Below are 14794 nucleotides of genomic sequence, written 5' to 3'. Positions count from 1 at the left end.
TCCAGATAGAGGTGATGCAGCCCAGAAGATCCTGCAGATTATCATGGAAGGGACGTGGGAACAGGAGAGAAAAGTCAGGGTGCCAGGCACCATGGTCACCCCCCAAAAATCCAACTCCCAATACGAAGGCCATAGCCAGAAAACTCTTACCATGGTGTGTTAAATCCTGGAATATTGACATTTTGTGAAGCAAGGTCAGACGGGCCATTAATTGTGGTGCCAGCCCTAGGTTGGTCATCAAGGTATCCTAAATGGAGCCGTAGCAGCACAAAGTGCTGTACAGTCCGCAGGAAATGCGAAATGTCACAGGCAACTGCGCCAAACCTTCTGCACCTCCAGCATGTGGAATAGTCTGCCGTATGTGCTTTATAGACGCACTCCAACGTCCAGTGCCAGTGGTGTAGGGACTTGAAATAACTGAATTTCAACCTGACCGCCCGGAGGAAACTGCCATGGTCTTTCCAAAAGTCGTGCCTGTCCTACTCAGAGAGTACAACGGTAGATGAGTGGGGAAGACCCTGACTATTTTTTCAATAATTTTAAAAGGATGGCCACGGCAGCATCTTGGCCATTTGATAAATGGGTCCAGTACTTGGGACCTCTCCTGTCTGGTGACTTACAAGCAGCCTACCAGGTTGCTACAGTTCAAGGGATAGCTCCTTATGCTGATATAAAGAGTAACCCTGGGCTTAATACTTCACTACGCTGACGGAGCATGCAAAGTTTGTGCTAATACGCACATAGCATCTAATGAACATTATTCTCAGATGCTTTGAAAAAGCAAGTTTACATGCTTAACAGTATATAACCAATTCACAAAAATGAACTTTTACAATGAAAACATTAGGTAATGAGAGAGCTGATGATTTTGCCCCCCCCTAACCTAGGGGGAGTACCAAGCAGATGCCTTGAACACAAAGAGCATAAACAAAAAGCACATTTTGTTGAACTTCAGTGGTGATCCCATCATTTTAGGATCACCCCAAGCACAGTTATTGGCAAAAAACAATCCCAACCAAAGGCCCTGCAAAGCATTATGGGACAAGATTAGCAGTGGCAGTGAATATTATAGTATCCAATATCAAAATAATTCTACAAAGAGCTGCAGTTCCACTGGTCGTCCCTAGATGTCCCTCACAAGTCAAATGCAAAGCATTGAAATTATTCTTACTCAAGCTGCAGTTCCACTGGTCGTCCCTAGATGTCCCTCACGAGTGAAATGCAAAACCATTGAAACCCTTTTATCAAGCATTTGCATTTGACTCGTGAGGGACATCTAGGGACGACCAGTGGAACTGCAGCTCTTTGTAGAATTCTTTTGAAATTGTATACTATATAATATTCACTGTCCACTGCTAATTTCATCCCATAATGCTTTGCAGGGCCTTTGGTTGGGAATGTTTTTTTGCCAATAACTGTGTTTGGGTTTGTCCTAAGAGATTGGGACCACAACTAAATCGTTCAATAAGATGTGCTTTTTTGTTTTCAAGGCATCTGTTTGGTACTCCCCCTAGGTTAGGGAGGATCTCAAAATCATCACATCTCTCACTGCTTGTGAAAGTACTATATGCATTTTAGCATATAAAGATAGAAACGCTTATTTTCTCATATCTGGTCATGTACAGGAAGCTGTTTGCAATTATTTTGCAATCTTAGCACAGTACAGACAAGTACACAGTGTCTTCAGCTACGCGCAGACTATGCAAAGTTTTAAGTATACTACGTGAAGCTACGCCAGTCACTACTGATAAAGATGGCAGCATCTTGAAACCAAAATTAACACCATTTAACACGGTGTACTGACCTTCAAAACTTAGAGCTGTGCATCCATCCGACTTCAGTCGCAAAATATATTTGGAGCAATATTTGTCCTCACTTCATCCGCCCATTCAGAGGTGGGCGCGTCAACAGGTTAATTTGACCCTAGAAACTGCCGTAGAGATTGCTAGTGGCTACAACAGAGCCCAAGAGATTCAAAAAGGGCGAGAGGAGTCACCAGGGAAAACAGGAGGCCCAGGAGTACATCGTCAGCTCCGTCGTACCCTAGCAAAGAAGTCCAAACCTGTAATCATAATTCCTGGAACCCCTATTATCAGACCTCCTACTATGGGTCCTCAATGTTTCCAGTGTGGAGGGATGAGACATATTGCCCGGTTTTGTCCCCAAAAGGAAGACCTCATGGAAATAGGTATGGCCCGCAACTACTATTGCTCCCCTTCAGAAAAAAATCACCTCCCTATCGCTGTACAGTATCAGTGAATGGACACCCCGTGACAGCTCTGGCTGAAATGGGATGCCTACACAGCATAGTCCGACCTCAAGACCTGGGATCCCGCCTTGGCCTGATTGATGGAACTGTAGCTATACGTTGTGTTCATGGTGACACCAAACCGTACCCCACGGCACAAGTACAAATACAACACCCCCATGACCCAGGAACCACTTTAACTGTTGGACTTATACCCCAGTTACCAGAACAAGCTATACTCGGAAGCGATTACCCAAAGTTATCTCAGTTGTTGCACGGCACTAAACTCAAAAATGAAGAATGGTGGGCCCTAGCACCTTTTTCACAGGAATACAGACAAGGAGTGACCACCATCAAAAACTAGGAAGAGTAGAAAACAAAGGAGGGCAGAAAAAGGCAGGAATCCATTGGTTTTGCCCGTTCCACAAGATGAGAACCCCTGGGAAACCAAAAGAAATTTCCTTGCGGCACAAAGGGAAGATCCGGTGTTGGAACAAGGCCCTAGAGTACAAAGACCCACACCACGTAGGTCCATATTTCTTTAAGAAAAAGCGGTTGTTGTATAGAAAAGGGAGCCCCACTCAGAACCCCCAGCTATTGATCCCTGGTCCATTCAGGCAAAAAATTATGTATCTAGCCCACAGCCACTTATTGTTGGACATTTTGGGGCAGACAAAACTGAAAAATAGATCATGGAATGGTTTCATTGGCCCGTCATATACCAACATGTAAAAATATACTGCAGAGAATGCCCGGTACGCCAAAAAAATAACAGATACCATCCTCCCACAGCACCCCTTCAACCACTTCCCATAATAAAACCACCCACAAGATACTTTACGATCCTCAACTGCCAACCTCCTCATGATTTCCCGCACAAATAAGGTCTCCTGGGGCGACAAAAGATTCACTGTTGCTATGGCCAGACTGTGGAGCACCCTACCTCAGCAAATTAAATCTTGCCCAACGCTACCGGCCTTCAGGAAGCTTATAAAAACCTGGCTTTTCAACCAATGAGCAGCACACCATTTGACTACTGCCTCTTTCGTCCATAGCGCTGAGACACCCACGGGTATTTGCACGCTCTACAAATTGCTTAAATTGCTTAAATAAATAAATATAACCCTTCAGTCGAATAGGTATGGACAAGATAGGTTCTTTGTTACCTTTCCGCAGTGGATGTTGTTATGCTCTTGTTATGGTGGACTACACCACCCGTTTTCCAGAAGCCATACCCTTTACGCAGACCGGATGCCTCTAACATAGCCAAGGCCATTATAAAGTTTTTTAAAAGGGTGGGATTCACAAAAGAGATCTTTACCGATCAAGGGACTCCCTTTGTGTCCCGATTGATGAAGCAAGTCTGTGTGCAGTTAGGGGTCAAACAAATCAGGACAGCTGCCTATCATCCCCAGACAGATGTGTTTGTTGAAAGATACAATGCCACTATTAAAACCACCCTCATGAAACTCCTAGCTTTGGAGTCCAGGAAATGTGAGGACATGTTGCCCCTGTCATTATTCGCCATTAAGTGCAAAGAACAAAAAAGTACAGGGTACTCTCCCTTTGAGCTGTTACATGGTCATAAACCACGTACCTTTCTAGAGATGCCCCAAGAGAGATGGGAAACAGAACCAAATGATACCAAGCCACTGACAGATTGTCTCTAATTTACGTACCCACCTGGGACAAATCAGGGCTATCGTGAGGAAGCTCAGATAGCGCAGAAGGGCCAATATGACAAGGGGACTAAGGAAAGGTCTTTTGAAGTTGGTGATGGCTAGTTACTAATGATGGCTTCATCAGATCATCAGTTGTTGGAGCAGAGGCAGGGTCCCTATACTATCTTTGAGAAGGTCACTCATGTGACCTACCGGGTTGAAACGGATCTGGCCAGACATACCTCTCAAGTCCATCATGTGAATTTGCTAAAGAAATGAGAGGGATCCTTGCCAGCAGATGTGAATACGACGGAAGCACACACTCCCTTGTTTAGCCAGTGTATAGACCCCTGTCTTCCACCTGTACTACGATGTAATCTGTCAAAAGTACTAAATCCTTTTCAAAATACTTTCTCTTCATCTCCTGGTAGGACCACGCTCTTTGAACATTCTATAAAAACTCCCACTGGGAAACGGGTACGCCTTAGGCCCTACCGTATCCCTGAGGCTCGTCGCCAGACCATTAGAGATTAAATCCAAAAGATGTTGCAGATGGACATAATCGAACCCTCTGTGAGTGAATGGAACTCACCCATTGTCCTTGTGCGAAGCCAGATGGCTGGATCCGATTTTGTATTGATTTCAGAGAAGTCAACAAGATCTCTGAATTTGATACATACCCACTTCCCAAGGTAGATGAAATTGTTGAGAGAATCATGCAGGCTAAATATATCAGTACACTGGATTTGTGTAAAGGGTATTGGCAGATACTTCTGAGGGAGTAGGGTAGAGAGAAGACAGCCTTCTCTACCCCAGATGGGTTATATCAGTTTAAAGTGCTACCCTTTAGGTTGCACGGGGCTTCAGACACATTTCAGAGAGCTATGAATATAGTACTACAACCCCATGAGAGATATGCTGGGGCATATATTGATGACATCATTATTTATAGTGATACCTGGTAACAGCACTTATTACATCTCTCCCAGGTGGTACAGACCTTAGGGCAATATGGTCTCAAAATTAATCCAGCTAAAAGTCATCTAGCAGCCCAGACCGTTCGATTCCTCTGGTATCTATTAGGAGAAGGAGTAATAAGACCACAAAACTCTAAACGGTCTGCCATTTCCCAGATACCTTTACCACAAACCAAGAAAGATCTTCGGGCGTTCCTGGGGGTGCTTGGGTACTATCGCCGGTTTATTCCAATCGCAGCTCCTTTGACTAACCTGCTCCAAAACAGAGGAAATGCTAAGACACCCAACTATGAAATAGTACAGGCTTTCGAGTCCCTGAAAACATCTCTTACATCTGATACTGTATTAGCTAGTCCTGACTATTCTCATCCCTTTGTCCTTCAAACCTACGCCTCAGATCAGGGATTAGGGGCTGTTCTGTCACAAGAAACACCCCAGGGTGAAAGGCCCATACTATATATAAAACATAAGCTTTTTCCAAGAGAAAAGAATTATGCCACCATAGAAAAAGAAGCTCTAGCCATCAAGTGGCCACATACATTCTGAGATATTATCTTGAGGGTCGGGAATTTACCTTATACACAGATCATGCCCCTCTAGAATGGCTAGGCAGGAATAAAGGCAACAATGAGAGAGTCCTGACATGGTTTTTGTCGTTACAACCATATTGATTCCAAACAAAACAGTGGAAAGGAAGCAAACAGGGGAATGTAGATTACCTGTCTAGATTTCCCCCAAAACAGACCCCTAGTAGAAAGACAGCAAGGGAGAGGGGATGTGAGAAACAGAACACAGGGCTCACCTTCGGCTCGCCATGGAAAGAACATTCCGACTTCCAAAATCAGCGAAGTGCATTTTGGAACCTGAAGGCCAACTCGAACAGCCAACAACCATCCCCGTATACTGTCTCTTCACAGAGGGACTACGAAACGAGGCCGGAAGTGTGCGAAGTCGAACCCAGAAGTTGTTTTTTTTTTAAAAATTTTTTTAACCTCATATTGCGGTAAGAATGTGAATAATAAGGTGTTCGGGGGAATTGACGGTCTGTTCGAGTTATATGCCTTCACTGCCCCGGAACTCTGCTAAGTATCCCAAGGGGAGTTTCCCAGCTTTTTCTCAAGACCCGTCAAACTTCTCCATTTCACCTTTATCCAACACAATAATTCCAAGGATCTGTGATGAGCTAGCCCTAGAGCTACTCGGCAGAAATCCATTCCTGCCAGGAGATTATTGTCTCCGCTTTAATCATTGGTAAACAAAAAAAGGAAAAAAAAGAAAAAAGAAGAACAAAAAAGAAAAAAAGAGAAGCACTGATCAAGACACAAGAATAAGGGTCTTGATAATTACTCAGGTGTAAAAAAATTTACCCATATATCCCAATACTGCATTCTTTTTGTACTATTCCCTTTCCTATCCAACCTGCATACCCTGATTACAGAGTTTAACCAGTCCTCATATGTTGGAGGTGTCGGTTTTATCCAGTTTATACAGATCTCTCTACGTGCCAATAATATCAGTGTAAACATTAGCTTTTCCTGAGGTTTACTTAATCTAATGGTGTTTGAAGCGATCCCGAAAATAATTAAAGAGGTACTTACAGTTATTGGGGTTCTCATTAGAGCCGAGAGTGTCTTACCAATTTCTTGCCAAAATTGCGCAAGCCCCGGGCAATGTTGAAACATATGGGTATCATCTGCCTTTTCTTCGCCACATTTACTGCAGGCCTTTATTGATGCGCCTTTGAACCTTGATAATCTCTTTGGAGTCCAATACGCTCTATGTATTGAGAACAGATGATTTCTTTTTAGAGCAGCGGGTTTTACACACTCCCAACATAGTTCAGAGGATTTTTTCCACATCATCTTTAAATCGATTTCTTCGTTGGTAAACTCTCTTCTCCATATTTTTTCCGATATTGATTGATCTTCTTCTCCAGCTTCAATTAACGCCCAATACCATTTTGATATTTCTTTTGTTATTATGGCTTCCTTTGTCATTTCCTTTTCAAAGTTTCCTGGGTCTGTTGTTTCTCTCGGGATAGCATTAGCCCAACTCTTCAGTTGGTAATATTTAAACTTCGACACTTTCCCTTCCGTTATTGTATGTAGATGTTCCCATGATATTAATTCATTTTCACATAAAAGTTGTCCCCATTTTTCAAAACCCAGCTGTCTAATTACACTGGATAATACATCTTTGAGGCATTCTGGTGTTCCAGGTGAGTCCCAAATTGGGGCCATATTGCTGTAGTATGGGATCCTCAAAATACTTCTAAATTGCGTCCATAGTTTGACCGCATTAGTTAATAGCTTCAATTTTACTTTCTTAAAAAATTTTGGATGGCCAAATTTGAAAAGGAAATAGTCTTCTCCATTTGTGATATGTTGAAGGAAACTTGGGAAATTACCGTGTTTCATTAGTAACGTTCTGAAATTTTTAAACTGAAAAGCCCTGCAATACTCAATAATGTCTGGACTTGCAATGCCCCCTTGATTCTTCCTTCTCCTGAGTTTGTTCCAAGCAATTCTTGTGCTTTTTTTCGACCAAATAAAACTGGATAATTCTCCTTGTATTTTCTTTAGGGCAGGTTTATTAAACTCCAACGGAATTGTATTAAAAAGGTATGTAAATTTGGGGATGATGGTCATTTTTACTGCGTTTGATTTACCCAAAAAGTTTAGTGGTAGACCAGACCATGTTTTAAGGAAACTTCTCATTTCTTTTGCTACTATATTTAAATTTAATTGGGGAATTTTATTCAGATCTTCAGTTAGCATGATCCCTAAGTATCTTATTTTTTCCTTTGAGAAGGCAGGTTTTGTCGTACAGTTCCAACTCATTGCCTCTGTTTTATTAATATTTATTGAGTAGCCTGAGACCCTGCCAAAGTTATTCATTAATTCCTTAATTGGAAATTCTGAGTTATTGTAGTTATCTGTGAACACCATAAGGTCATCTGCATAACAGGCCACTTTTTTTCCCCAATTTTTGTATTTAAAAGGTGTTATTTTGATATGGTTTCTAATTGAGCAAGCTAACGGTTCAATATATAAATTGAAAAGTAGTGGCGACAAGGGGCAGCCTTGCCTTGTACCCCTCTGAATGGTGATGTTACTTGTCAAACTCCCGTTCACTAATATATTTGCTCTAGGGTTTGAGTAAATTTCCTTCACCATGTGACTAAAATTACTTCCCAAGTTATTTTTTTCTATGACATTGTTTAAAAATTGCCAGTTTACTCGATCAAAGGCTTTTGCCGCATCATAAGTGATGATCGTGAGGGGTAACTGTTCTGATATAGCTACATCTATTGTCGCAATTAATTCATGTGTTATTTCTTGAATTTGTCTGCCCTTTATGAAACCCTTCTGGTCCCGATCGATCAAGTTCGGCATTAGCTTTGATAATCTTTTTGCTATTATGTTCATAAATAATTTATAGTCACAATTAAGTAGAGATATTGGTCTGTAAGACTCACAGGTTTTTGGATTTTTCCCCGGTTTTATTATGAGACTTATTGTGGCGTCATTCCATGAATCAGGGATTTTTTCATGCTCCATGTATATCTTATTCATGACTTTTGTCAAGTGCTCAGTTAAAGGTTCTTTTAAAGCAATGTAGAATTTGTTGGGTAGGGCATCAGGACCTGCCGCTTTACCCTTCTTTAGGCTTCCTATTGCAGATATAACTTCTTCAGATGTTATATCGATATTTAAGGAAACGATTTCCTCTTCTGTTAGATTTGGCATTATTATTCCTTCTAGATATTCCTTAATTGACTCAGTTGATGGATTTATATCCTCTTTATATATTGTTGAAAAGAAATCTGCAAATTCTTGTCTAATTTCAGAGTCGTCTTCACATAATGCTGATTGGTCTTTGGTATACACGGATAGTATAGTATTCCTTGTCTGGTCTGTTTTCAACTTCCACGCTAACATTTTCCCGCATCCTTCCCCATATTCATGTTTAGCCAATTTACTGTTCTCCCATTTCTCTTGTACTATATTCTCCAAGTAATCTGTTAGGGTCTCTTTTAACTTACATAACCTCTCAGTTAGTTTTTCTTTAGAAGTCGGTGAAGGGCTGGCTCCCAGTTGTGATTCTGTTTCCTTAATTTCTGACTCCAATTTTTTTATGTCGGTTTTTCTTCCCTTATTTTTATGTGCACCCAGACTAAGTAAGTGTCCTCTTATCACTGCTTTGTACGTGTCCCATTTAATTCTTTCAGAGGATTCTTCACCATTATCTGCAAAGTAATTAGTTGTCGATCTTAGCAGTTGATCCACACTTTCATCCGTTGTTAGAATTGATCGATCCAGGGTCCATCTAGTCGGAGTTAGACTTTGTGTAAATAAGATTTTTAATTGGACAGCCGAATGATCCGATAAGTGAGCTGGATGATGCTCGATGCTTTTGACCTTATCTCGAAGTGAGTTGCTTATTAAGAAAAAATCTATCCTGGATTTATGTCCTAATTTTTTATTGTGGAATGTAAACGGGTATGTTTTTTCCCCTTTTTGTTTCCACATGTCGTCCATGTTTAGATCTCTTTTGAAAATCCCCAACCATTCCCTCATCTTCGGTGAATTCCTTTGTTTAGACGGAGGTTGCCTATCTACGGTCGGGTCTAATATTATGTTATAGTCTCCTCCTAAGATTACTGGGACAGTGGGTGTTATTAATTCTGAGTATAATTTCTTAAGTGTCGCCGGGTCGTCAATATTTGGGCCATAATATCCTGCTATCATAAGTGTGGAGCCTAATATTCTAATTTTGGCCATTGCCCATCTTCCCTTTTTATCAACCTCTTCTGATTCCAGTTTAGCATTCAGTGATTTTTTTATGATAATTGCTACTCCTTTTATATTGCAGTCTTGTGAAGTATGAATGCTTGAGCCAATCCAGTGTAAGTTTTTCACAATTTGAGACCACTCTGATTTTATTAAGTGAGTTTCTTGAAGAATAATTATCTCACTTTCTACCTCTTTCAAATACTCCAAAATTCTTCTTCTTCTCTTGGGAGTCCTCAAACCGTTAACATTCCATGAAAGTATTTTTATCGTCTTTTCTTTTGCCATTCCGTTTTTGTAAAGAAAAATTTAGTTGAAAGATTGAAAAAATTAAAGAGAAAAAAGGACCATCTTGTCCCAATTGAAAACCTTTGTTTACCAAATTTGAGGTTATTTTTTTTGTTGTTTTTTTTCCCTATTTTGCTCCCCACCCACTTATGGTTATATCTTACGTGTTTACTGTACAGTGTAATCAAGTCGTCCCACCCTGAGGAAGCCTCCCTTCTTCTTTTTTCAGGTGGTATTTTCCACCCTTTTCGGGCTCCGCTACGCCAGCCTTTTTATTGCATAATAAGTGGTTGTTATGCCTTCACTTTCCCCTTTCATTTAACTGTTTGGCTTTTAAATCAGTTTCGTCTTTTGCTAACCAAAGAGTTATTTCAGTTTCTCCTACAATTTCATTAAACTTGATTCATCTTGTCAATTTCAATTTGGTCTTTTATCAACTGGATGAGGTTTTCTACCTCTTTTGGCTCTCTTAAGTTGTGCATCTTGTTTCTCCACATTATTCTTAAGGCAGCTGGGAATTTCAGTTGAACATTTGCCCCCAGACTTTTTAATTCTTGCATGTATTGCCCCAGCTCCCATTGTCTGTCTTGTGTGGCTTTACATATATCAGACCTGACGCGAAATGACCAGTTATCTTTGTTAAAAGATCCGCTTTTTAGTCCCTCATTGAGTAATCTTTCCTTCAGAGAATAAGTTCTGAAATTTATTAGTATTTTCCTTGGGGCTTTTCGATCTTTACTTTTTCTGAAAGGATCCCTATGTACCCGCTGAATATCTGTTGATAGCTCACAGTCCTTTACCCAGGGAAAGAACTCCTCTAGCAGAGATATAACATATGATTTTATATCTGACCCTTCCAGATTTTCAGGAATGTTCAGTAGTCTGAGGTTATTGCGTCTTCCTTGATTTTCCAAGGACTCAAGTTTTTCTTTGATGGCTCTCTCACTATCTTTTATCTGTCGTATTTCTCTTTGGTTTGCATCTACTTTTTTAGTTAAGGAGCCAATCTCATTTTCCACAGCCGTTACTCGTACTCCTAAATCGTTTAATTTCTGGTCAAGGTTTTCGACTACTTCTTGAATTTTAGTTTGATTCCCTTCTGATATTGAGAATTTCTCTCTCATTTCTCCCAGGATTTTGTCCATCATTTTGTCTAAGCGAGCTCCCATTAATTCTTCCATCTTACTTGCAACCGTATGATCCATATCCTGTTCCATGTCTCGCTCCCCTGGCAGAAATTCATGCAAATCACCATCCATCTCTTTTTCAACTTGTAGCCCAGTTGCTCCCCCTTGCTGTTCTTGTGGGGTTATATCAGATTCAGTTTCTTTGCCTATGGGTTGTGTCACTGAATTACTCATTGTTGTTTTTAGCGTTGGTTGGTGTAGTGTCTGTGGTAATTCAACTGAGATTAGGGGGACTTTACGCTGTATGATCTCCTCCTCCTCTTCTCCTTCCGTGCTTACCTCTAAGTACTCTAAAGCAGGCAGAAGTTGTTGCCACGCTCCAATGAAAGGAGGGCGAGACAAGAAGGAGGCGTCTTGGACCAATTGCGGAGAGGAAGCGAGATTGAAGGTGGAGGAAGACGGAGACTGTGGAGGACCCGACGAGGACGGCGCGGAGGATGAGGACGCCAGTGGAGGAGACGAAGATCCTGACGAGCGGTGGAGCGAGGAGTAGTGGTGCCCACCGGAGTATGCTGGAGAGCAGCCGCAACTCAGGAGAATTGCGGCAGAGCTGGTGAGTGCTAGTGCTAGGGGAATCTCTATCACCAGAAACGCTGCTGTTTCCACGCACCTTGGACCTTCAAAGCAAAGTCTTTGCTGTTTGCTGCCTTGCCCTCCCGCCTCCCGCCTCGCGCTGCCCGTCTCCACCACCACCTGGGAGAACGAGGTGACCGAGAGGAGCGCGGTCGAGGGAACTCCAATTCCCAGGAGGCCTAGCGGCGCACGCCGCGTCATCAGCGTCGCCAGCGCGCCAGGAGGCGCACAAATAGCGCATCACCCCGGTCGAGGGGGGGAATCTCTATCACCAGAAACGCTGCTGTTTCCACGCACCTTGGACCTTCAAAGCAAAGTCTTTGCTGTTTGCTGCCTTGCCCTCCCGCCTCCCGCCTCGCGCTGCCCGTCTCCACCACCACCTGGGAGAACGAGGTGACCGAGAGGAGCGCGGTTGAGGGAACTCCAATTCCCAGGAGGCCTAGCGGCGCACGCCGCGTCATCAGCGTCGCCAGCGCGCCAGGAGGCGCACAAATAGCGCATCACCCCGGTCGAGGGGGGGAATCTCTATCACCAGAAACGCTGCTGTTTCCACGCACCTTGGACCTTCAAAGCAAAGTCTTTGCTGTTTGCTGCCTTGCCCTCCCGCCTCCCGCCTCGCGCTGCCCGTCTCCACCACCACCTGGGAGAACGAGGTGACCGAGAGGAGCGCGGTCGAGGGAACTCCAATTCCCAGGAGGCCTAGCGGCGCACGCCGCGTCATCAGCGTCGCCAGCGCGCCAGGAGGCGCACAAATAGCGCATCACCCCGGTCGAGGGGGGGAATCTCTATCACCAGAAACGCTGCTGTTTCCACGCACCTTGGACCTTCAAAGCAAAGTCTTTGCTGTTTGCTGCCTTGCCCTCCCGCCTCCCGCCTCGCGCTGCCCGTCTCCACCACCACCTGGGAGAACGAGGTGACCGAGAGGAGCGCGGTCGAGGGAACTCCAATTCCCAGGAGGCCTAGCGGCGCACGCCGCGTCATCAGCGTCGCCAGCGCGCCAGGAGGCGCACAAATAGCGCATCACCCCCGTCTCGCGGGACGCGAGCGGGACGCCGGGCGAAGCCCGGGCCAAGGGCGGGCCCGTTTTAGCCCGTTCGAGACCGAAAGAGACTGGACTGGACCTACCCTCTTACTTCCACCTTCTAAAAATTGTCTAGTGGCAAGGTAAAGCAATTGTACATTTACTGTGTGGCTGGCCTATTGTTAGTTAATTAGTGTAAGGGCCGTGTTGTTGTAAAACGTCGGTTGTTCACTATGTCTAAACAAAAAACGCCTGTCACTCCGGCTAATACCATGCATAACTACTTAGTTCAGGTAGTGACTAAGATTAATAATAATCGGAGGACCTCCCTGGGTATGGGGGACTCGCCGCCTTGTGCCCAAATTCACCAACCAGGGGTATCCCAGCCTATAACTGATGATCTCATTGTCTCTGACCATAGTGAAGTCTTAATTGAGCACCTAGAATCGAATGGTTCATTGACTTCTATGGACCATCAATCTGATCCCTTTGCAGACCTTATCAACTTAGATGATCAAGATAAATCTGTGACAATTGAGGAGGAAGTCATAGAATCTAACACCATCCTAACACCTGTCCCCGCTCCAAGAGCTAAAAAAGGGATTACTAAGGCGCCAGCCAGAAGAGGTGGCTTACGTTCATCTAAAAACAAACCTGCAACCCCACCCAGACGAGCAAAAAGAAAGAAAGAGGATGAGATAAGGGAGGAGGTTTACGAAAATGAAGAAGGGGAGGACGCACTTCTAATTAAGCTAATGGGCACATTAGAGTCCAAACTGTTAGGCTTAATGAAACCCCTCATATCAAAGGTTGACCAATTAGTTACCAAGGTCAACAAGTTAGAGTCTCTCCTAAAAAAAACCAACGAGGGGGTGGGTGAATTACCAAACCTAGTTGCTCTAAAAATTGACCAAATGGAGACTGTGGGGAAATTGTCATCAGGGGCGATTATGAATGCTGGTTTACAAGCCTCTTCAGACCAGGTTCTACACGCTAGTCTTAGGAATGACACTGCATTTGATATGAATCCACCCTCTGAGGCAGCGCAACTAATGGGAAATGGCAGTATTGAGACATCAAATCCAGAATTTGCCCCAGTTGAATTGATTGTCGAAGCCTCGCCCCTCATTTTAGTACTAGCTAACACACCCCTGCTGAAAACTGGTCAGATTGAGTCACCTGATTCCTTAAGAAACAAGGCCCTACAGTGGTTGAGTAGTAACATGCATATATCCCCCTGGGGCAAGGAAAAATTAGCAGACGATCTGCTCACAGCAAGAAGAGTCAGGTGGATAGGTACTAAACCAAAGAAATTCCAAGGGGATTGCGTGGTTCTGAATTTTAAGGGCCCAGATGTCCTGCCCGATGTCCTACGGAACATTCTTCCTCCACAGCGTAGGACAGCTGAAATAGTTCCACTGACACTGGATTTCTTCTACAGTAGAAGGGGTCTAGTAGCAAAACCCAGTATATTAAGAACTAAATGGACTGTAGTGGGAAATAGAAGGGCTAGATCCAATCCAGCTTGTGAGTGGGGGCTAACTTTGGATAACCAATATTCTGTGTTAACGGATCTGAATGAGTGTGATTGACTCACATATGTTTCTCCTGTTACCCTGAACTTGTGGTCGGATCAAGGCCGTGATAGGTCCCTGATGTTAGAAGAATCTCTTTCAGCCCCAGAGAAACCTTGCACCTCCGGCCCGGAAGAGCAAAATAGAGCCCAGGGGGAACAGGGAAAACCATTGGAAGAAGTTGAGCTGTTAACGGGATTGAACAAAAATGTAATGCTAGAAGTAGATCCTGCAGAATCATTAATCATCCCCGACACTGTCCAGACGTTCTTACAGCAGACTAAACCAAAATTGTCAATCATTTCATGGAACATAGCTGGAATAGCTAATAAGTTAAATATTCCCGATTGGGCTGATTTTATTAATCAGTACGATATCATCATGTTCCAAGAAACTTGGTCTACTGTACCAATCTTTAGACAAGGGTATTTAAATTTCTTTGTCCCGGCAATTAGTAATAGAGTGGGACGTC

At 43.3% G+C, this 14794-nt stretch overlaps 1 protein-coding gene across 1 annotated transcript in view; it reads right to left on the bottom strand.

Annotated features, from left to right (window-relative positions):
* The window catches only part of LOC147737645 (uncharacterized), a 339012-nt gene that overhangs the window by 111301 nt on the left and 212917 nt on the right, over positions 1-14794 (bottom strand). The window contains 2 exon segments of the mRNA XM_086924706.1: positions 7974-9135; positions 10707-11300. Of these exon segments, the coding sequence (XP_086780832.1) occupies positions 7974-9135; positions 10707-11300 (1756 nt within the window).

The sequence above is a fragment of the Lissotriton vulgaris genome, chromosome 1_1 (assembly GCF_964263255.1).
Source record: "Lissotriton vulgaris chromosome 1_1, aLisVul1.2, whole genome shotgun sequence".
NCBI lineage: Eukaryota > Metazoa > Chordata > Amphibia > Caudata > Salamandridae > Lissotriton > Lissotriton vulgaris.
Note: the sequence above shows the minus strand (reverse complement) of the source record. Positions and strands in the feature narration are given on the sequence as shown.